Source organism: Falco rusticolus, chromosome 17 (assembly GCF_015220075.1).
Source record: "Falco rusticolus isolate bFalRus1 chromosome 17, bFalRus1.pri, whole genome shotgun sequence".
Taxonomy (NCBI): Eukaryota; Metazoa; Chordata; class Aves; order Falconiformes; family Falconidae; genus Falco; species Falco rusticolus.
In genome coordinates, this window is record NC_051203.1 from 6,622,919 (window position 1) to 6,644,133 (window position 21,215).

Sequence of the window (21,215 nt, forward strand, 5' to 3'; positions counted from 1 at the left end):
GCCCTGCTGTGCTGTGGCCAGAGAGGAGATGAGCGTGGCGGAAGCTGTGCCCATTGTGCTGCCCCTGCCCACACACGGCCCCTCTCTGGTCCCTTTTGCACAGGTTCAGGAGCTTGGTTGGGCCACACTATCCATCTCACAATACGTTCCAATAAATATGTTTATAATGGGGCTTTGTTGCCTCAGAAAATAAGTTTCCCATGAGGTCAGGTGGCCTGGCACTGAGGGTTATCCCAGGACAGTAATTTTTCCCCTTGGGGTTCCAGGCAGCTGCGATTATGCAAGGCTCCGAGTTATTCCTGGGGCTGCCACATGAAAGGTTAGCTTCCTAGCTGTGTCCAGCACGGGCGTTTTGGAGGTGCGGCAATCCCTCCGCAATCTCTTCGAGCTTCGTGCGCGGCTGGCGCAGCCCCAGCACCTGTGCCTGCACCATCAAAGCAGGAATCCAGCGCCGCGGCGGGGGAGACAGCTGGGGAGGGAGAGCGACCTCCCTGCTCTCGCTGCCACAGCAAGCCCTACTCACGGGGCAGAGCACCCTCACCCACGGACAGACAGCACAGGCAGGCAAGACCGGGCTGCCTTTGCCTCTGTGAAAAGGTGAGGAGGCTTCTGCAGACCGTGGATCTTGTACGTGTCCCTGGCTTGCAAACCCTGCCCACGGTGCCCTGAGCACGCTGCGGTCTGGATGCCACCTACGGAGCAGCTCTTCAGGTCAGGGAATGCCACAGACTGTCCTTGCCTGTGCATTTCCCTACCCTGCTTTCTTCCCCAGGGTAAAACCAACTGTGGGCCATCCCTCTGCCCATCACCACAGCTCCCTGCTGCGCAAGGCATGCCACCAGGCCCTGCAGCAGCTGCCCCAGCTTCCCGGCGTGAGCAGCCACTACCTTCAGCACCCAGGACTCTCTGGAGTGACCGACCTGCTAAGAAAATAGAGAGCTTGTTCCTTTGAAGTTAATGAATCGTGAAAGCCTTTGAAAGCAGAGCCTTGTTTACTTACTCACCGCTGCTCATGTGGATGAGCACCCAGACATCCTGAGCACGCTGCTAATTTGAATGAAAGATCAAATGTGTGTCTCTGCCCGGCTGAGCCGCAGTTGGAGGAGTGCGGGCTGCCCCAGCCTCCCTCCCCACCAAACACAGGCAGGCAAGAGAAAGCCTGACACAAACCCAGGGAGGTCCAGCAGGCAGTCCCTCTCCATCACACCTCATGGGGAAAGAACATCAAAATAAGCAACCAGGTTGGCAGAGAAATCCAGCACACTGGGTGCAAAACCTTGCGTAACCTCGGCCCACACTTACCAGTTCAATAACCAGATTCAGCTGTGACCACCCTGTGACCCACCCATCGCCCTCCCCTCCCAGGTGCTGCCTCTTGCCATCATCCTGGAGCCAGTTACAGCCTGACCCAGAGGTCTCCTGCCCAGCACCATGTCACAGCTGAGACCTGCACACCCAGATGGACATGGCACTTGCCACCTCCTCCCCTTCCTTTCCCATCAAAGCAGCATACAGAGGACTTCGTCTCCTCTCTTTGAATGAAAACAAACTGGTAACTGAGAAAAGTCCATGAAGCAGCAGCAGCAGCAGAGACCCCAGATGCTATCCACTGGGATGGGTCTTCCAAACCGATGTACAGCTTTCCACACAAGTCTATAAATATCAGCCTTTTAAGTGCAATCACTTTATGAATAAACCGTAATGCAATATTCCATTTGGGCTCTCAGACAAAAGGACAGCGCCCTACCAGCACCAGCCTTCTCTCCTTGTAGTTTTCCAAAGTGTAACTGGGTTATGACCAAGTGCAAGTTTCTAGTCCCCGTTTCTCCTGGGCCGGGGAAGTCACTCTCTGAGCTGCGACCAAAGGAATGGGAAGGAAGGAGCAGAATGAGATGAGCTGGGTGGGAGGGAGGGGGCAGCTGAGGGCTCTGGCAACACGAAAAGGACTTTGGTGGATAATGAGGTTCCCGATCCTAGTAAATAATTAGGCATATTGGGAAGTGCCAGCAATGAGAGGTGACCCGTTGCAGCCTAATGCCTGCTCCCCACCAGGGTGTGGAAGGACCAGCCAGGGAGCTCCCAGGTAAGGTTGGTCTTCACCAGCCAACAGCTTCAGGGCCATGAAGGCGCTCAGAGCCAAAGGCAGCTCGTCCCGTCCTGCAGGCGGCAGGGGCACGGCGGAGGTGAGAGATCTCTCGCCAAACCGACATGAAGGGACACGGCAGGTGCCTGGCCACCGGCTGTCTCCGGGGAGGAAGGCGGTGGCCCTGGCTGGGGACATCACTGCCGCGGGACGCGTGTGTCCCAAGAACAGCGACTGTGTCTCCCGTCCCGCAGACCTGCGGATCCCCCGCATCGCCCTCCGCACCCGGCCGACCCGCTCCTGCCCGCCCCGGGGCCGGGGGTCGGCGGCCCCCCCACGCGTGGCGCGGAGCCCCGCGGAGCGCGGCCGTTTCCCACCCTGCAGTGACACCTGGCGGGGGCGAGCGCGGGAGGAGCCGGCGGCGGCCCCGGCCCCGAGCATCCCGCCGCGCCGCCGAGCCCCTTCCCCGGGCGGAGCCCGACGGGGCGGCCGCGGCCGGCGGCTCCGCGTCCCGTTCCTGCGGGTGCGGGCGCGGCCCCGGGGCGCGGCGGCGGGGCGGCGGCGGGGGCAGCCCCGGCGGTGGGCAGGAGCCCGGGGGGGCTGTCCGACGTGCCCTCGGGGAGGCGGGGGTCGGCCCGGCCGGAGCGGCGGCTCTGCGCCTCTGACTCTGCCCAATGAGAGCCCGCAGCACGGCGGGCGCTGTCAGTATTTGGCCACGGCCCCCGCGCTCCCATCCCCAGAGCGGCCTCGCCCTCCGCGCAGGGACCTCCATGGCCCGGCCCGGCCACGCCGCCCGCCCGCCGCTCCGGGGGCGCCGGCCCCGCTGAGCGCCCCGGCGCCGCCACCCCTCCGCCCGGCCCGGCCCGGCCCGGCCCTGCCCTGCCGCCCCCCGCGCAGCAGCATGCGCCTGGGAGCGGGGGCCCAGCCGGGGCTCGCTCAGCAGCGCGGAGCCGGCAGCCGCGCCGCGGGGCCGTGACGGGCAGTGCCCCCAAGGGGAGCGCGGGCAGGACCCCCCTCCCCGGTCATTTCTCCATCTGGACGCCGCCCCGGAGAGATATGCTCAGCCCAAACCGCCTGGAAGCGTCTCCTGGGATTGCCTTGGCCCCCGGGCGTGCGGAGTGCGGAGCCTTCCCCCGGACGGCGGGCGCAGCCCCGCGGCTTTGCCTGCCCCTCGTCCTCCTCCTGCTGGCCCTGACGCCCCGCGCCGACTCCTCGTGGTGGTGAGTCCCCGCGACCGGCCCGCCCGCCCCGACGGGCCCCGGGCTGCCGCCGGCGGGAGCTGCGCGGGGCTCGGCCGCGGGATGGGGATGGCGGTGGGGATGGGCGGTGGTGGGGGAAGCCCGGCCGGGGGGTGCCGCCGCCGGAGCCCCGCGCCCGACGTACGGCCGTGGGAGCTCCACGCGGGGCAGCGGCGGCCGGCCGGGGCCTCCCGGTTCCCCCCCGCGCCGCCGGGTCGCAGTGCCGCGGCAGGACGGCACCGGGACCCCCTGGCAGCCCGGCGGCAGGACGGGCTCGGGGGTCCCCGCCGCGCCACCTGCGCGGCTCCGGCTCCGGCCCCGGCGGCGCGGGGGAGCGGGCGGAGGGGCGCCCGCCTTCGCCCCCAGCCTGCCGCGGGGCCGGGGCTGTCCCCGGGGCGCAGCCCCGCGAGGCTCCCGCGCCCCCCAAAAAGCGCCGTCGCCGCTCGTTCGCCCCCGGGGCCGGGACCTGCCGCGGTCCCCCCCCGGCTCCCGCCGCATCTGCCGGGGAGCCGGGCCCCACGGGCCGCCCCCACGGGGAAACCGTCCCTCGGCGGCAGCGAGCGGGGATCGCCCGGCGCTGCGGCAGCCGCCGGCAGCTGCCCTGATCCACCCGCTGCGATCCGGGGATCGGGCTGGAGCTCCCGCATCCCTGCGGGCTGCGGCGTCGCCCCGCGCACTTGCCTCACGGCTTCTCCTAAGCTAAGAAGTTGCTGTTCCCCCTCGTTTGGATAAGACGAGGCTCTGTACCATATAGAAACGATGCCATAGGAGACACCCGCCTTCTAGAAATTAACCTCCTCCCGCCCCAGTTCTGTAACAATGAGAATTCATGTATGCAGAATGAGAGTAATTAAGAAAACGAGGACTGCGTAGTTTTCCAAGCAACCCCGTGCTGCTTCAGTAGTTCGGTTACACTGCAGAAAAAAAGGAGTTTGCTGCAGAAAAGATCTCAGGGTCCCCCACCCTGCAAAAGTCCTCTCTAGTCCTGTGGAAAATAGTTTTCCACGCCAATCTCATCATCATTAGAACATTGCAGTGGATGAAGCAGAACTTAATCAAATTCAACCCATCTGCCCCTGCAAGGGAATGGTGGTTCCTGGAATTCCTCAACTACTGTGGAGCACGGTGTGAGGGCCAGGGAGCACTTAATAGTCACGCTGATAACGCAGGTATTCCTGGTGTTTGAGAGCACGTCTAGGCGTGTGGCAGCCGTGGCCAGGCTGGCATCCCTGGGAGAGCGGTTCCAGGGTGAGGAAGGCGAACGGGAAGGCTGTGGGGCTGGGGGGGGAGCAGGAGCCCCCAGAGACGTGCTGCTCGGGCAGCAGGATGCAACCAGGCACAAAAGGTGGGTGGCGTGAGGGGCGACTCCTTCGGGGGGCACATCTGATGCAAAGCAGCAAGACCAGTGCCGTTCCCGGCCATGGCCAGAGGAGATCTGCAGGTGGTCACCCCATGGGGAACCGAAATCGCTGGTCGAGATGAGGCACCCTCAGCGAGTATCGGGTCGATACAAGCGCCGGCCTGGCTTCCAGCTGCCAGATCTGCCCCCACCCATCAGGGCAGGCGAAGACAGGACAGCATCCGTGGGGAAGGTGATGTTGCTGATCTGCTAGAAGCCGAGGAAGGAAGGAAGAGTCTTAGGGCAGCAGAGGAGTGGGATTATTTCTATCAAGGAGGCAAGAGAAGGGGAGGCTTGTCGGAGCTGAGGAGTGGGTACATGGGGTGAAGTAGGCTGGAAAAAGATGTGGTACCAAGTAGTCACAGCATCATCTGTGCCCAGCACTGGGCAGTTCTGGTAACATGGATGCTGCCTGAAAGGTGAAAATTCTTTCTTTAGGGTGAGTGTGAAAAGCGCCTATTTTCCTCACTGTTGTACCACGCTTCTCCCCACAATGGCTCTGCCACAGTGTCTGCCCTAATTCCAAGCACACATCTCTTCCCAACAAGCGGGAGGAAAACCAGCCACATTTTAAGCCTTAGTAGCTGTGGCTTGTTTGGAGGAAGCTAGATTTATCTCTCGCAGCGGTTTGGGCTCTCAGCTTGCAGACAGACCCCCGACCGGCAGCTTCTCGCTCGAGGGAGAAGGGAGAGCGGGGGGCAGCCCCTGGGGGGCTGGGGCAGGAGCCCAGTCAGGGCAGCCGTCGCCGGGGCAGCCAGGCACGATTCCTTTGAATATTTTCAGCAAGCGGAATTGGTCCCAGGGACCTTCAGTACGTGACTTTTAAAACAAAAGAAAAAATTAGAAACCAAATATATTAAGCTCTATAAAGTTCACATTTTTGATAGTACTTTCTCTTCTGTAGACCAGAACATTCCTAAGAAAAGTCTTCATTGAAACGAGCACTGTTCTGCTGGACGTGTCAGTTCTGATAAAATAGCATGTTTAGATGAAATTGTGTTTTACTGAAAATGGTTTCAGCCAGCTGTGGTTTGGGAAAAAATTATTCAGTGATTTACATAGGTTTCCAAGCACATCTTTAGCACTACTGATATTACAGTAAATGCATTTGGTGGTGCATCATCGTTCCTTATTTTTATTATTATTGCCAAATTCTTCCAGGGATTCACACACAATAAACTTGTGGAAATAGAGGAAATGCTTCTCATTTTCAGAGTCAACTTTTAAAGTAGATTAATAGAAAAAACTGGGTCAGTTCTGATCACAGTACATGGAAAGGAAATATCAACCAAATGTTTCTTCTAAACAACTGCAAATTATTAATTTTCAATGACGTCAGGCACGGCCTGCACCGCCTCGCAAAAAAACGCCAGGAACTGGTGAACTTTGGTGCTGGAAAAAGCGCCGGTGGGTGCGTGTGTGTGTATGTGCGTGTGCTCGGAGCACTCAGCGGCGAGAACAGTGTTTGTGTGGGCAGGGGGACATGCTCAGGCAGGGGGACACACTCGGGGCGGTGCAGTTGCAACCGGCGGCACTGCCTGGGCTCCGAGGCCGCCGTGACTGGCAGCGGGACGGCCATGGCTGTGGGGAGCAGCATCCATACAGAAATGCTCCCAAACTATAAAGTGTTACTTAGCAACAAAATACCAGCTGAAACACAGATGGAAATTAAGAAGGAATGCAACAGGAAAATCCCTAAATCCCGTTTACACTCGAGTGCACTTGGGTAGGGAGAGCAGCATCATCCAGGGACGGCGGCTGTCCCCTGGCGGGCGCCTGCCTGGCAGGGCTGTGCCCCACGCGCGCCGCGGGAGGACGTCGGGCCCCAAAAGCGGCCTCCAAAATTCCTTCTGAAAGATTTGGAAGCCTAGACAAACATTGCTTATAAACATAAACTGTGCAATAAACAAACTTGGTGTAAATAACTAAGTAGAGTTTACTTGCTATTGAGAGCCCCACTAGCTGCTCTGGTGTGGAAAGCCATTTTAAACTGAAGGTTTGGTTAAAGAAAAATGTACACAAAGCCAATGCGCACACCCCCTGCACCCCACCCTCACACATACCCGCTCGCCTGCAAGCCCGCATGAACACACCCCCCAACCCCCGGCACACCAAATCCTTGTTAGCTAACTTGTTTATTGCTAACCACAGCCGTTGGAAACTACAAATATTTAATTTCATCTGGCATTGGAACAGATGGGAGGCATCAGGCTCCCAAAGAGATAAAACAAATCTGTGGAAGGAAGACTAGTGCGAGCTCGGGTGCGGGTCGGGGAGCGTGCGGGAGCTTGGCGGCCACGTGGGGCTCCTCGTGGCATCGGCAGGTTACAGGGCTTGTGGAGGAGCCGCTGCACCCCGCGGCGTGATGCCTGAACGGGCACTTTTAGGGATGCTGTAAGTCCAGAGTTAGGCAGCCACCACGCTCCAGCTCCCTTCCTTGGCCAGGGAAGGAGGTGTGTGTTTATGGGCAGGGAAGACACACCAAGGGTGTGAAGCAGGAGCATGCATCGCACTCTCTGTGTTAGAGCAACACCAGGAGCTGGTGTCATGCTCTTCCCGAGGGCATGGCAAGGATGTCCCCATTGCAGGTGGGGAAGGGGACGTTCCCACCACGATGGGTAGGAAGGAGCTGTGCTACACAGCTGTCCCTCTCCGGGGTCTGCCGTGCGTTTCTGTCGTGACACCAGTGCTGGTCCTGGTCCAGGTGCAGCGGATGGGCAAAAAGAGTGACGGAAAAAACGAGCCACACGTATGTGTGCGTACAGGATATAGGAGAGAGGGGCTCATTTAAACGGGCATCACACTGAGGTGTGTGGGAGGGGAAATAGCATCAATAGGAATGTTTGAAATTAAGCCAAGGGAAAGACAGCTGCATGGAGGAGCTCCACAGGCCGTCGGTGTAACCCTTTGGGGTGCGCGGGGGGGTCGCTGCCTCCCCTCCATGCCAGTCTCAGCAGGGCAGACCCGCAGCAGTCCCAGGAGGGCTTCACTAGCAGAAGGTCTGGCAGCTCCCACAGCAGCTGCGAGGACTGCGTGTCCGTCGCTCTGGATGCCATCCTGCACCACACAGGAACCATTCCCTCCTCCACGAGTGCCCCGGCCTCAGGGCAGCTCACCTGCCACCGGCTCTCAGCCCCAGGGCTGTTGCAGGCCAGGTACCAGCAGGGGAACTCTCCATCTCAAAGGGGAGATGACGTGCAGCGTGGCTGCGCTGGGGCACGGGGGTCTCCGGGGGAGTCGCACCCACTGGACGTTTGTTGTTGCAGAGCGCTTTGCATGGCAATAAAAGCAGGAGGTCAGTGACCGGGAAGTCTTTATCCCAAGGCGCTCCGCAGCTCCGGCTGTCCAGGCAGCCGCGCTTTGAAAAAGTAAGTTTTAAAGTAACGTCAGACTGATGGAGAATGAACCCTGTGGCCTTTGCAGCAGCCCTGGTGTTCTTGGTTGGGGTGTATTGAACAGATGGGTTCTCTCAGTCACTCTGCGCCGTTATAATAATCCTAATTGTGTTCCTTAGTTCATTTTTCATTAGGGTCACTTTCACCTATAGGAAATCTTTCTTACAAAGAAATGCAGAAGAAAAAAATCCTTCTGCTCTTCCAAACTCATTAGCTTTTACTATTACTAATATGGATTTCAGCAGTGCCTGCAGCCCAGTGTGAGATCTGTGCTAGGTCCTGCAGAAACACGCAGCCCCTGCTCTCAGCGGCTCGCACCCAACACACAAGATACACCACAGACAAGAGAAGAATCTTCCATCCTACTTTACCACCAGAGACCGTCTTACCTCCCCCCCTCTTAGCAAAGTGCTTTAGGTTTTAGGCGAAAAAACTTGATACTTAAGGATAAAGCATATTTTTGATGAACGATTTCTGTTGTATTCGTACGTCGCCAACATCGCCCCCAAGGAACAGCTTTCACCCAGCGCTGAGCGAGGTTTTGGTTGCTATTGCAGAAGGCACTGGAGCCCTTTTCTCCCTGTGCTTTTATAACCTCCCACGCTCAGCCCTTTCCCACGCTGCACCGGCCCAAGCACGTGGGGGCTTTGCTGCTCACCCGATGCACACCCTGCGCACACCCGGCCCTGCGCACACCCGGCCCTGCGCACACCCGGCCCTGCGCACACCGCGTCTCGCCTTCACAGCGCAGCAAGCAGAACAGACCTTGATTTCCAGGTCACTCTCAATACAAGATGCCGACAGCAAACCCTCCCACATCAGCCGAGGGGACAGCAGGGCTCATGTGGGTCCAGCTCCCCAGCATCAAGGTATTTTCCAGACATTTCAGCCCTTCCCACAGAAACCATATCCTACTGACTGCACACAGGCGCAGGCAAACCAGTGAGGGGACTCCGGCAAGGAACCAAAGGCACACGACTGGAAAAAGGGCGATACATGAGAAACAGAAAGATCATGGTGCAGAAAATGAAAAATACGTCCCTTGAATGGTACTGGTAGTGCCTCAGCATTATGATATTAAAAATTATTCAAGTGAGACTAACACTCTCAACATACAGAGTAGTGGCTCTAAGTGAGGAAATTAGGACTATTAATCACTCTAAGGCGTTAACAATTCCAGCAGGCCAGGATGGCCCTGTTCCCAGTGGGGCTTAATAAAACACTCAGGATTTATAATAATAAAATAATATCTCAAATGTCTATAGCACCTTGCAACCCAAAGTGCTTTGCAGTTGGCTATAAATTGTCTGCCCACAGCCAGGGAGAGCAGAGGAAGGAAAGCGCGGCATCCCTGGGAAGTATGCGAAGAACTCGAGGAGGTGAAATGCTGCCAGGCACCTTGGAATTTACTCTTTATCAGGCAGAGAGACAGGGATGTTGGATTCGATCCTATCTGCACAAAGTGTCTCCAATAGCTGCCTAGGGCTTTCCAGCCTCCCACCAAAATAAGGATTTTGTGCCGAATCAATGGGATGGGAAGAGAACAGAAGCCAAGATAGTTTTGCTCCCAAGTTGATCTTTCAGGACTATCACAGTGGTCATGAGAGCAAGGGGAGGTGAACCAGTTTTCCCAGGGAAAGGACTCCAACAGCCTCCCATACCCTTAAGCAGCCAGAGCACACTCATCTCAACCTCAGCAGCGGAGCTCTTGGAGCAGGAGTCAGCAGCAAGGAGGCTCTATGCGAAGGATTGCACAGAAGGCCGAGTATCGCCCGCCTGGGGGGACGGGGACTGGGGCTCTGGCTCTGGCTCGCTTGGTGGGGAGAGGCAGGAGCAAGAAAGGCAAATTCTCTGGCTGAAAACCCGTAAGGTGGGATGTCAGAGCCGAGCCTGGTGCCTATGCCAAGATCCAGCTGCAGGTCAGAGGAACATCTCTCGATGATTTAAAAGCCATTGTGCTGACAGGGTTCACGGTGCTGTGTCTGGCCAGAACATCTCTACCCCCCATGTGCTGTTTCCCCCCAACACTGCTGTTCCCGCCCTGCTTTGCCGCCCAAGGAGTTGCAGACAGTTGGCAAAGTGGCGTTGGCATCCTTGGGAGGAGAGAAGCCACAGGAAGGAGACCTGTTAACCTGCGGTCGTTTTTTAGCCATGAACTCTCTCTGCATTAACCAGTGATGCTGAAGCAGCCCGGTGCCACGGCTCACCCCTGCCGCAGCCTGGCCGGGGAGGTTTGCCCTGTGCACGCACCCTGGGCTGCCCCGGCTGAGCTTCCCCGCGCCTGGGGCTGCCTTGCTGCATCACCATAGCTGCTTGCACAGACATCCTTCTCCCACCATAAAGCCAACGTGATAAGTCGTTTTAGTTAAGCTCAGCTTGTATTAATCTAAAATTGTACCTTTAATGGCACTGGTGCAACCCTGGTTTTCCCGCAGTGGGAACTTTCACCATTTCAGCAGCTGTCTTGTTTCTAGAGCAGAACACAAAAAATTCAAATTTTGAGGTTTGTCTAAGAAATAGGAATTTGTCAGAGAGATGAGGCTTCACCTCTGCCGGGCTGACTTACCGATTCCCAGGAGGAACGATGCTCTGCGGGTGACAGCTGGAGCTGGGTGCACACAGAGGCTTCGCTGCTGTTGCCTCTTCGGGACTGGAGAGCTGCCCCCACAAAACCACTGGGTCAGCCGGTGGCATGTTAGCAATTGAACAAAATTACTGCCAACAGCTCTGCCAACAGTCACAAAAAAACATATCCGGAGGTGCCACAGTACTGCAGGGGGCTGTTTATTTATAATGAAAGGGAAACTGAGTTCCCCTTGGCAGCACAGTCTGGTGCTCCTGGGAGCCAGAGAAAGCCCTCAACAGCCGCACAGCAGGTTTGCTCACCTGGCCAGGCTGGTGGAGAGATCTCCTTTCTCCAGCAGAAGGTCCCATCTGCCTGTTGCTAAGGTGCCTTAGACTCTGGCCATGCTTTTGGTGTCCCCACTGCTACACCTGGGGCACGGTGCTTTTCCCATCTTTTGGTCTTTCCTAAAGAACGTAGCAACCAGGAAGCTGCGTACACTGTGTCAGGGCCAAAAGCACAGTTTATTGATCCGGAAAGTTTCCAGCACAGTGAGTCTGGAGAAGAAATGAGACATACTGGGGTCTGATCCCTGGGACAAGATGCAGCAGATCCCAGGGACTCGCAGCTGACATGCAACTGCGGGGATCCCCTCCTAACACGCAGGGAGCTGCACGTACAGGGAGGAGAGCGGCTGTGGCTCGGAAAGCTCTGAGCTGTTCAAACTGTCACCAGAGCAGTCTGAGCTGAGGGCAGAGACATGACATGGGCCACATGGTTCCACAAGAGCACCCCGAGGAGTCTGCAAGTCCTGGGGGAAGCCAGGCACGCTCTTGTGGGAAACGCGGGAGTAGGACGCATACAGCATGGAGGCAAGCCATGGAAGGGGGTTAGCACAGAACGCATGCTGCCAAGTAAATAGATGCGTCTGCCTCCGATTTGCATGTTTATCTTAGAAGCAATTTAGGTTTCTCCTTGTTTACAAGAGTCAAAGTCAGCAGACTCTTAGAACAAGAACAACTGGGAGCCAGCATGTGACAGTTGTCTCCTGTTCCCCCAGTGCATCGGCACGGCTGGCACTCGCGGGCTGTTGAGAAAGCTCACTTCAGCTGCGCCAGTGGATGCGGCCGTGCAACAGATGACTTGCAGAGAGGAGGAAAGCTAGCAGGGAGCGAGGAGCGCTTCACCTCACAGGCTCTCAAAGTATTTGCTTTTGTAACATGAAATCTCTGGCCTCTGCTGCACAAGTTGCTCCTTGCGGGGGATGGGGAAGGGAGGGCAGGAGGTGAAGGTCCGGTGCCACATCGGGTAGCACGGCGTTCCTCGTAGCGTGGCAGCTCACACCCATCTCCTGGCAGCTGAACCCTAGGAGCAAATGGGAAATACAGCAAGCTTGTGATTACACACTCATTTGCAAGAAGTAAATGATGCAGCATCACACAGCCGAAGGCTGTTGGAGGGATCAGTGCCAGCCCCGTTGCCTGAGCTGAGCAAACAGCTCTGACACTTAGCAAGGGAGCGATGCAAGGGCTTTGCAGACCCTTCGCGAGGACCTCGCAGGAGGCACTATCCCATGGAACCCCATTTGACAGGGTGGGGGGTCGTTATCCCACATGCACTTAGGTTGCCCGGCTCTCACAGGCTGCTCCTGCCTCTCCTCACCATGCAGAAATCCAAGCCCAGTCTCCAGTGTCAGAAGCAGTTCCATCTCATAGGCTTTTCTGAACTCATGGCTTGGTGGTTTTTTTGTTTTGGTTTTGTTTTTTTTCTGCTGTAAAAATGCAGATTTCCCAAGAGTACAGCATTTCACAGAAATTTGCCACTTCCAGCCCAACTTCATTTTTTAAAAATGAAGTTCTTGATAAGGCAGCTGGGGACTTCCCAGAACATCCATTGTCTTTTCTATGTCAGTGTTTCTAAAACGTCAGATTTTTAGAAATAAAATCAGAAGGGATGCTTTAATCAATCCAAAACAAATGTTTGTGTTTATTCCCTCTCAAAATTCTGCTTGGCAGAATTTTCTGATGTTCCCTGTCTCGCTCCATTGCAGACTAACTGAACCCAACTGGAGCATTTCTCACGAAACGGAAGGTCTTGGTCTCACCAAGATAACCACAGCCTTTCCAAGACAGATGACAGATTTCCCCCCTCGTCATGCCATGCCACTTTCCAACACCACAGCAATCATGGGATGGATTTTAGTACATTATCTCCAATGGAGGCCTATAGGTACCGCAGCAAATATGCTGCTTGTTGGCAGCCACAAGCAAAGAGAGATAGAGCCACCGACCCCAGTGAGGGTCTGGGACCCTGTGTGGTGAGGTGCTCCCGTGGCGGTCTGTGCCCTTCGACCTGCTGTCCCTCCATTTTCTCCTGCTGATAGTGTTTGCTCTGATCTGGGTATTTGGCAGGAGAATTAATGAGAAGTAATTAGCTCAGAGTGTGAAAAAGGGAGTTCCTGGTGTTTATCTTGTCTGAAGGGTTTTCCTTGATCTCCGTCTCCCAGGGGATGGTGCTAGGCAGTGCGTTATCTGCCAGCTCTGGAGGCAGCTCCTCTGCCAGCGTGTCTTCCCTAAGCCAGCCCTGTTTACACACACCGCCGCTGCTGAACACCGGTGCCACAGCTCAGCAGCACTGGAGGTAGGCAGGGGATGGGGTCCCCGCAAGGTCCCTGCTGAGGTCACCCATCAGAGAACAGTCTACCTTTCCCAGCTTTCCCAGCATCTCTTTCCCCCGGTGAAGGCGAGCTTTGGCTGCTGCTGCAACCTCCATCCTGCAACACCACTGCCTCCCAGCAGCCTCGGCCCAGCTCTTGGCAGTGCAGGCAGGGATGCATCAGCCATCCCCATCCTTGCTGGGACCAGGCAGGCTGGGAAGAATGAACTCAGGACCAGGATACCTGGGCACGCTTCCCCATGGAATCTCTACAGCCCCACTCAAAACCACTGGCCTGTGCTACCATCCAGCTGCTGGGATGCTCCTCCACCCTGCCCTGCTCACCACGGGAGGGAACCGGCTGCTCCCACAGCCCAGCATGAATGAGGCAATTAAATGCCTGCAGTTGGCATTGCTCGATGAGCTCCTGTTGGCTTTTCTTTCCTAAACAGCTTCTGCCATCTCCCTTGCTCCCCTGCTGCAGGATGAAAGGCTGACGAGCAAGCCTATGAAAATAATGCTCGCTGTCCCTCAGACTCGGGGCTTGCAAAGCTGTGGGGAGCCGGGTTTATTATCCTCAGCTCCAGCCTGAGATGACCTTGTGCTTCTGCCAGCATTTAAACAAAATATTTTCAGAAAGGGAACAGATCCTATTGCTTTCTGTGCTCACAGGGCTTTCCTGAGCCTGTGAGCTCTCTCTGGGGCTGATAGAAGTGATAGAACAGGGCCAGAGAGAGACAATGAAATACTGCCCAAGCTGATTGCTGCTTATTATTATTAAAGGACATTCTTACTTCCAGTCTGGGAGGGCTGACAAATTTGAATCCCACCCAAACCTCATCCCTTCCAGCCAGAATCACAGCTCCGCGCTCTGTGGCAAACATCATCCTCCAGCACAAGCAGCCACTGCGTGGCTGGGGTGAGCGATGGCACCGGCAGGGGCTGACCAGGATGGAAAATTCCACGTTGCTGCTATTGTCCAGGTTGGTGTGAGGCTGCGGGCAGAGCTCAGGGTCCCTCCCTCGTGCCCGTGGAATGCTGCCCGTGGGGCTCAGCCAGGCTCTACCAGACTGCTGTTTGCACATTGTTTTTCTGCTCTGAGCTCCCACTCTCTCCTCAACCACTGCAGGGAGGGGACCAGGGTGCAGGCAGGACAGGAGACACAGCATAGTTCTCCAAGTTTTCCAGCTTCAGGGCACGATGATAAATGTTCACCAGTACAGGAGATGCAGAGAGAGGACTAGATAGCCAGGGGATAACAGTGCGAAAGAGGACTGCAGCAGCAAGAGAGGAGCAGGCTTCACCTCTCTCCTTCACCTGAGCATTGCGTGGGTGCCTGTGCCATGGGTCGCTGTTCCCACAGCGTGCCCCAGCCAGTGTGCAGGCAGGAGACACTGCAGAGCCTGCGCCAGGCTCACCTGGGCTCCATCCTGCTCTGCTCAGCAGGGCTGGGCTGCAGAGCCGGCTGGGATGTAGGGAAGAGGGTGGAGGGAGGTTTTGCACATCAGCAAGTTCCAGGAGCTCGCAGAGAGCCCAGGCTCTGAGGGGTTCCCACAACTTGCAGCACCCCAAGCTGGCTGTCTCCCAGGGAAGATGGGCTCCACAGGGCCCCCAGCTCCCTGCCGCAGCGATGCACGCACAGAGCACAGCTTCACCCTCCGGCCTGGTGCAGCTCGGGGTTATTTTGTTAAACACAAAGCGCAAAGCCCAGTGTCTGTGATGGCTCAGCAGTGCCCTGTCCCTGCATCCTGCCTGTCTGAACCCCAGCACGGGGCAGGTCTCACCGCGCAGCCAAGCAGCAAGTTCTGCAGCTCCGCCAGCTCGCCCATGCAGAGGGGATGCTGCAAGGGGGGCACGCCACTGTGGGGGGCTGCCATCAGCAGAGCCCAGAGCAGCTGTGACACAGGTAGCAAGAGGGAAAGGTGGGCTTCAATGTAAGACCCCCCCACAGCAAGGCGAGGACACAGCGGGACGGAGCCTTGCGCCTTCCCCCTCTGCAGGCAGCACCGTAACGCGGCACCGTTTTCTCTCGCAGGTACATTGGGGCGCTGGGTGCGAGGGTGATCTGCGATAACATCCCCGGGCTGGTGAACAAGCAGCGGCAGCTGTGCCAGAGATACCCTGACATCATGCAGTCGGTTGGGGAGGGAGCCAAGGAATGGATCCGGGAGTGCCAGCACCAGTTCCGGCACCACCGCTGGAACTGCAGCACCCTGGACCGGGACCACACCGTCTTCGGCCGGGTCATGCTGCGAAGTACGTTCTGCCACGTCCCCTTCCCACCACCACGTGCCTTGTCTCCCTGGGAGTTTCTCCTCTCGCTGGGCTGCCGTGCCCAGGGGCTTGGATTACTCCCTTAGGAGAGCTTTGCCTTTCCCTGTAAATTAATCAAGCAGTAATGGGAGCAGAGCGCTGCACTTGGAATAGCTGCGCCAGATGAGATGGAGCAGGGGGAGCACTGGGGGAGAAGGGGGAAGGAGGAGACACCTCCGGAGAACAGGCTCATATGTAAACAGTAATGGGATATATAAATATTTGGAGAGCAGGGTTGGCCAGGACTCAGCAATTCACGTGGGAACTGGCTGTTCCCTTGCATGGCAAGGGAGGCAAGGCAGAGCTGAGGCTCCAGTCCTTGCTTCGGGCTCCAAGGTGGAGGACCACCACAGCTACGGGGCACCCGCCAGCCCCGCACGAACGGCTGGGCACTGAGCCTGCCTGGGAGGGACCTTCCCACGCCAGGTGAGGGATGGATACAACACAGGGATGTACCCCAGGAGCAAAGAGAAAAGGTGTGATGGGGACAGGGGTGGTTCCAGAGCAGGAGCAGCATTATGGGCTCCAGCCACCCTGGGAGCCCTCTGGCAGCAAGCAGACGCTGGGAGCCAGCATCAGCCCCGGCGCAGGCAGCAGCACTGCGGGACAGATGATGCTGCATCCCATGATGTGCCAGGGCACATCCAGCCCCACGGCCTCCAAATCAAAGGCGGCTGGGAAGAACCTTTCCACTCGCCAGGAGCAGCTCATACGGAGGACATGTGAGCGCCTGCGGAGGGAGGGGGGGGCTTGCTCCCAGCTGGTGGGGGGATGGGGCAGCTGCCCACCGGGGCAGACAAGCAGCACAGCCTGCAAGCCGGACCCCCGGAGAGGAGCTGGCTGGAGGGAAGGGGGCTGTAAGCACCAGGATGCAGCACTCGCCTTGCCATGCTGCAGCCCTCCAGGTCTCAGCCTCTCCATCCCTGCAATGACACCTTTACTCCTGCCTGCATCCTCTCCCAGCAGAGGATAGGGAATGATGAAAGCTCATCGCCACAGCCCCATCCTGCGAGGCCCAAAGAGAGCTCTGCTGCCTTTGAAGTTGCTTTCAAAGGCTCTCAAAATGAAGACGAACATGGTTTTGATTTGCAGCTTCTTTTACAGCATTATAAAAACAGCTGCGAACTCGAACCAGAGACATAAAATAGCAGGCGGCAAGCTGTGCCGTGCGGGGAAAGCTGAGCCTGGCCGGAGCTGGCGCCAGCTCCCGCACTCAGCATCGCACCGGGAGGGAGGCAGCCTCGGCCGAAGGTGCTGGCTGGTCCTGCAGTCTCAGCACCCATGGGCACCCGTGTGACCTGGGCCACAGGTCAGCCAGGAGGGCCTGACAGGCAGCCCTGAGAGCAGCCCAACAGCCCGAGCTGCTGAGCCCTGAGAATCAGTATGAAATCCACCTTAATCTGAAAGGTGCCGGGGAAGCTGAGGCCAGCAGAGGTGGCCTTGGCTTACCTGCATGGGGGATGGTCTCACCCCCAGCCGCGAAGGTGCTGCCGCACGGTGCCACGCTCCTTGGTGGGCTGTGGGTGCCTGGCACACTCACTCCCCATCCCCATTTCTCTTCCTGCGGCAGGCAGCAGGGAGGCCGCCTTCGTCTATGCCATCTCCTCCGCTGGAGTGGTCTACGCCATCACGCGGGCGTGCAGCCAAGGGGACCTGAAGGCATGCAGCTGCGACCCACTGAAAAGGGGCCGCTCCAAGGACGAGCGCGGGGAGTTCGACTGGGGCGGCTGTAGCGACAACATCAACTATGGGATCCGGTTTGCCAAAGCCTTCGTGGATGCCAAGGAGAAGAAAGTGAAGGATGCCCGGGCGCTGATGAACCTGCACAACAACCGCTGCGGGAGGATGGTGAGTGCAGCCCCTGCCGCCCAGCCCAGCCCCTGGCCAGCCGTCCCACCGGGACCTCCCACAGGGGAAGGGACAGTGGGAGCAGCTCGGGCACAGGAGCGGGACCCTGGGGTTCGCAGAGGGCAGGTCGTGCTGCAAATGGGGGCAGGACACTGCCCTGCCTTCCCAGTGCCCCCCTGCACGCCCTGCAGGGGAACGGTCCCGCGGGGGTAGCAGGACCCTGCTTACCTTTGCTCCCAACACGTCCTCGCTGATGCTGGCATCAGTGCCCATGGGAGCGCATCCTCCGCCAGCAGCACCCCCCTCCCTCAGGAGCCCGTCCCACACAGGTGAGGGCTGATAAGTGGCACCAGGGACAAGCGGATGCAGGCGCGATGTCTGATGCCCAGGGTGGCTGCCGGTCCTCACAGCATCCCTCTTCCCACAGGCTGTGAAGCGTTTCCTGAAGCTGGAGTGCAAATGCCATGGGGTCAGTGGCTCTTGCACACTAAGGACTTGTTGGCTGGCAATGTCAGATTTTCGAAAAACGGGGGATTACCTAAGGAAGAAATACAATGGGGCCATCCAGGTGACGATGAACCAAGATGGCACTGGCTTCATGGTGGCCAACAAGAACTTCAGGAAGCCCACAAAGACAGATCTGGTGTATTTTGAGAACTCACCTGATTACTGCGTGATGGACAAGTCAGCAGGTACAACCCAAAGCTCCACTTGCTGCCCCAAAGCAGCTTTTCCTCCCCTCCCAACAGGCCAGCAGCTCCTAACTAGCCCAGCCTGGCAGAGCTGCTGGGGACCTCAGCTCCCCCCCAGACCCCCGTCCCTCGTGGGGGGGGTTGCGCTGTAGGGGGTCACCCGGGCCCTCAGGGGCTGTTAGTGCTTACTGGGTCCCCACAGCACCTCACACCTGTGCAGGCAGGACTGGGTTTGTCCAAAATCCCAAGGCTTTACACCAAAGCTCCAACCCATCAGGCCTCTTGTAACGAACGTAGTGCAGCATCTCCTCAGAGCCTTTCTCCTGCAGGGCAAAGCTCCCTCAAACAGGCAATAAAGAGCCCGTTTTGTGCAACGGGCTGCCGGCTTCCCCCCTGAACACAGCCCGAGCTGGGATGGGAGTGGGGAAGGTGGCAGCAGGGCTGCTTGGCTCCTGCAGAGAAGATCAGCGGTTTCCCAGCCTGGAGCATCCCTGGGTTGGGGGTTTGCAGTAGCTGTGGGGGCTCGGTGGGGAAGGCAGCACGTGCTCCTGCCACCCTTCAGTAAGCCCTTAGCCTGAGTGGAGAGGGCGTTTCTAGCTTTGCCAGCTGCACAGCCTGGCTCAGCAGGGATAGAAACATTCAGGTTGGAAAAGACCTTTAAGATCATCGAGCCCAAGCATTAACCCAGCACTGCCAAGCCCACCGCTAAACCATAAGCACCACAGCTACATGTTCTTTAAAACACTTCCAGGGATGGTGACTCCACCATGTCCCTGGGCAGCCTGTTCAGATGTTTCACCACCCTTTCAGTAAAGAAATTTTTCTTAATATCCAATCTAAACCTGCCCTGGTGCAACTTGAGGCCATTTCCTCTTGTTGCTTGTTATCTGGGAGAAGAGACTGACCCCCAGCTCACTGCAACCTCCTTTCAGGTAGTTGCAGAGAGCAATAAGGTCCCCCCTGAGCCAGCTGCTCTCCAGGCTGAACACCCCCTGTTCCATACACTGCACCAGGCCCCCTGGGCACTGAGGGGCTGCACAGAGCCAGTCCCCATGCCCGCTCTGGGCAGCAGCGGGTGCAGGCTTCAGCAGCGGGTGTGGGGAAGGGGCTGTGCTGAGGGTCGCCAAAGCTGCATCCCTGGCCAGGCTTGCTACCCACGCTGCAACCCGTGCCCTTCAAGCAAGGCAAGCACAGGCTCCGCACCCAGCCTCTGGAGCCCACACTGTGGCACCACGCACCGCGGCAGAAATGATGGGACTTCACCACTAAGGCAGCCAGATCTGAGGGCTCCACTGCGGACGGTAGATCCGTAACCCTAGCACTGCCAACGGCCATGGGGCGGGGGGAGCATCTGAACAAGGAACAGGAACACCCTGACCCACTCTCGCTTCCCTCTCCAGGCTCCCTGGGCACGGCCGGTCGCGTGTGCAACAAGATGTCCCGCGGGACGGATGGCTGCGAGGTGATGTGCTGCGGGCGGGGGTACGACACCACGCGCGTCACTCGCATCACCAAGTGCGAGTGCAAGTTCCACTGGTGCTGCGCTGTGCGCTGCAAGGAGTGTGAGGACACTGTGGACGTGCACACGTGTAAAGCACCGAAACGGGCTGAGTGGTTGGACCAGACCTGAGGAGACAGGAGCACAGAGGGAAGAGCCCACTGCCACCCTCCCTTGCGATTTTTTTTAAAACCCTGTGCCCTGAGGACATTCTGGGAGCTCTAGTTCAACTGCATGGCTTTTATTTAATTAATTCTGCAAAGCACTAGAGAAAGGACTACATTTCCCAGGAGATACTGTGGACCCTTCTATTTGCTCGGCAAAACTAATCCCCTACCTAGGAGGAGCCTGCAATCCTTGCTGAAACTGTGAAACTGCCATTGCCCGTCGTTCCCTTTGGTGCAACCGATAAGACTTGGAGGATCATCAGGATGTGATGGCTGAGGAAACCTGCACCTCCCTGGAGAATTTATGTTGCAGTAAAGCTTCACCAGCAAAAAACACTAGTTCCGAATAATCCACTCTTGCAGAAAACATTCTTGCTTTTACTTGTTTGCAAGGCCAGAGGAAGGGTGTTGACAATCCGTAAGACAGTTCCACGATCCCTGCATTGCCCTCACGCGGACTCGGCACCCACCCCAGCTGCACTGCTGACCCCCTGAGCAAGAGCCGCCTCTGCACGAGGCCCCTCGCCGTCTCCCTGCCGAGGCGACAAGCAGAACAGTAAATTGGGACTGGGAACTGAATGACTGCACAAAGACAAGGGCCACCCCTAGATGCTGGCAGACACAGAGGGCTAGAGAAAGCAAATAAAATCTGTGAACTCACTGGTAGGTTCTGAAGTCAACAGATAACAGCATCTCTGTAAAACTCACTTGTATGTTGTGTATACTGCTTATTATTTTAAGTCAAAATTCATTATAAACCTATATCAGAAAATTAAGTTCTTTGCTTTTTCAATTCCTACACACCCAGCTGGGCACTTCCCCAGAGCAGGAATCAGCCTGCAGCGTTTCTTCTATCCACTGGGCTGTAGCTCCCGCAGTCCTAAAGCACAGACCTCCCTGTCCCAGGAGTTACCTCATTTCCCACAAAGCAGAGCCACAGCATCCAGCGTGCAAAGCCCCAGGGGAATCCCTCATAAGGAGCAGCATGCTCCAGGACATCTAATGACATAGTGCTCGGTCAAGCAGGAGATGCTAGATTAGCTTCCAAACCTTTCCCGTGAAAAAAAAAAACCCCAACAAAACCAAACCAAGCAAACACCCAAAATGTAAACTATCAACTAAAATTGAAGCTGATGAAAGAAGGGGCAGGCAGCTGCAGAGCTGGCAGTAGGTATGTTACAGAGATCAACCAACCCCTCTCATCTCTAGAAATTCCCTCAATTCTTCCCCCCCAACTTGGGCAAGCAGTGATTACAAAGGTGTTTTATTTAGTGTACAGATATTTTATAGTCTGCTCAAAAGGTACCATTCCACACAAACAGACTTAATGCACAAGAAGGACAGTTGAACCTGCAAACTAAGCT

The 21,215-nt window shown here is 57.2% G+C and overlaps 1 protein-coding gene and 1 long non-coding RNA gene across 2 annotated transcripts; one reads left to right on the forward strand and one right to left on the reverse strand.

Moving 5' to 3' along the window:
• Positions 1-2,992: 2,992 nt before the first annotated feature.
• Positions 2,993-20,623, forward strand: WNT2B (Wnt family member 2B). The gene is made up of 5 exons (XM_037410818.1): positions 2,993-3,303; positions 15,369-15,589; positions 17,217-17,494; positions 17,922-18,186; positions 19,587-20,623. Exons 1-5 carry the CDS (start codon positions 3,140-3,142, stop codon positions 19,814-19,816), a joined length of 1,158 nt encoding a protein of 385 aa, XP_037266715.1. The 5' UTR covers positions 2,993-3,139; the 3' UTR covers positions 19,817-20,623.
• LOC119158631 lies at positions 10,508-17,195 on the reverse strand. The gene is made up of 3 exons (XR_005107923.1): positions 17,096-17,195; positions 10,682-12,043; positions 10,508-10,585 (listed from the first exon to the last, which is right to left on the reverse strand). It is a non-coding gene; the product is annotated as an uncharacterized LOC119158631 (long non-coding RNA).
• Positions 20,624-21,215: the final 592 nt, after the last annotated feature.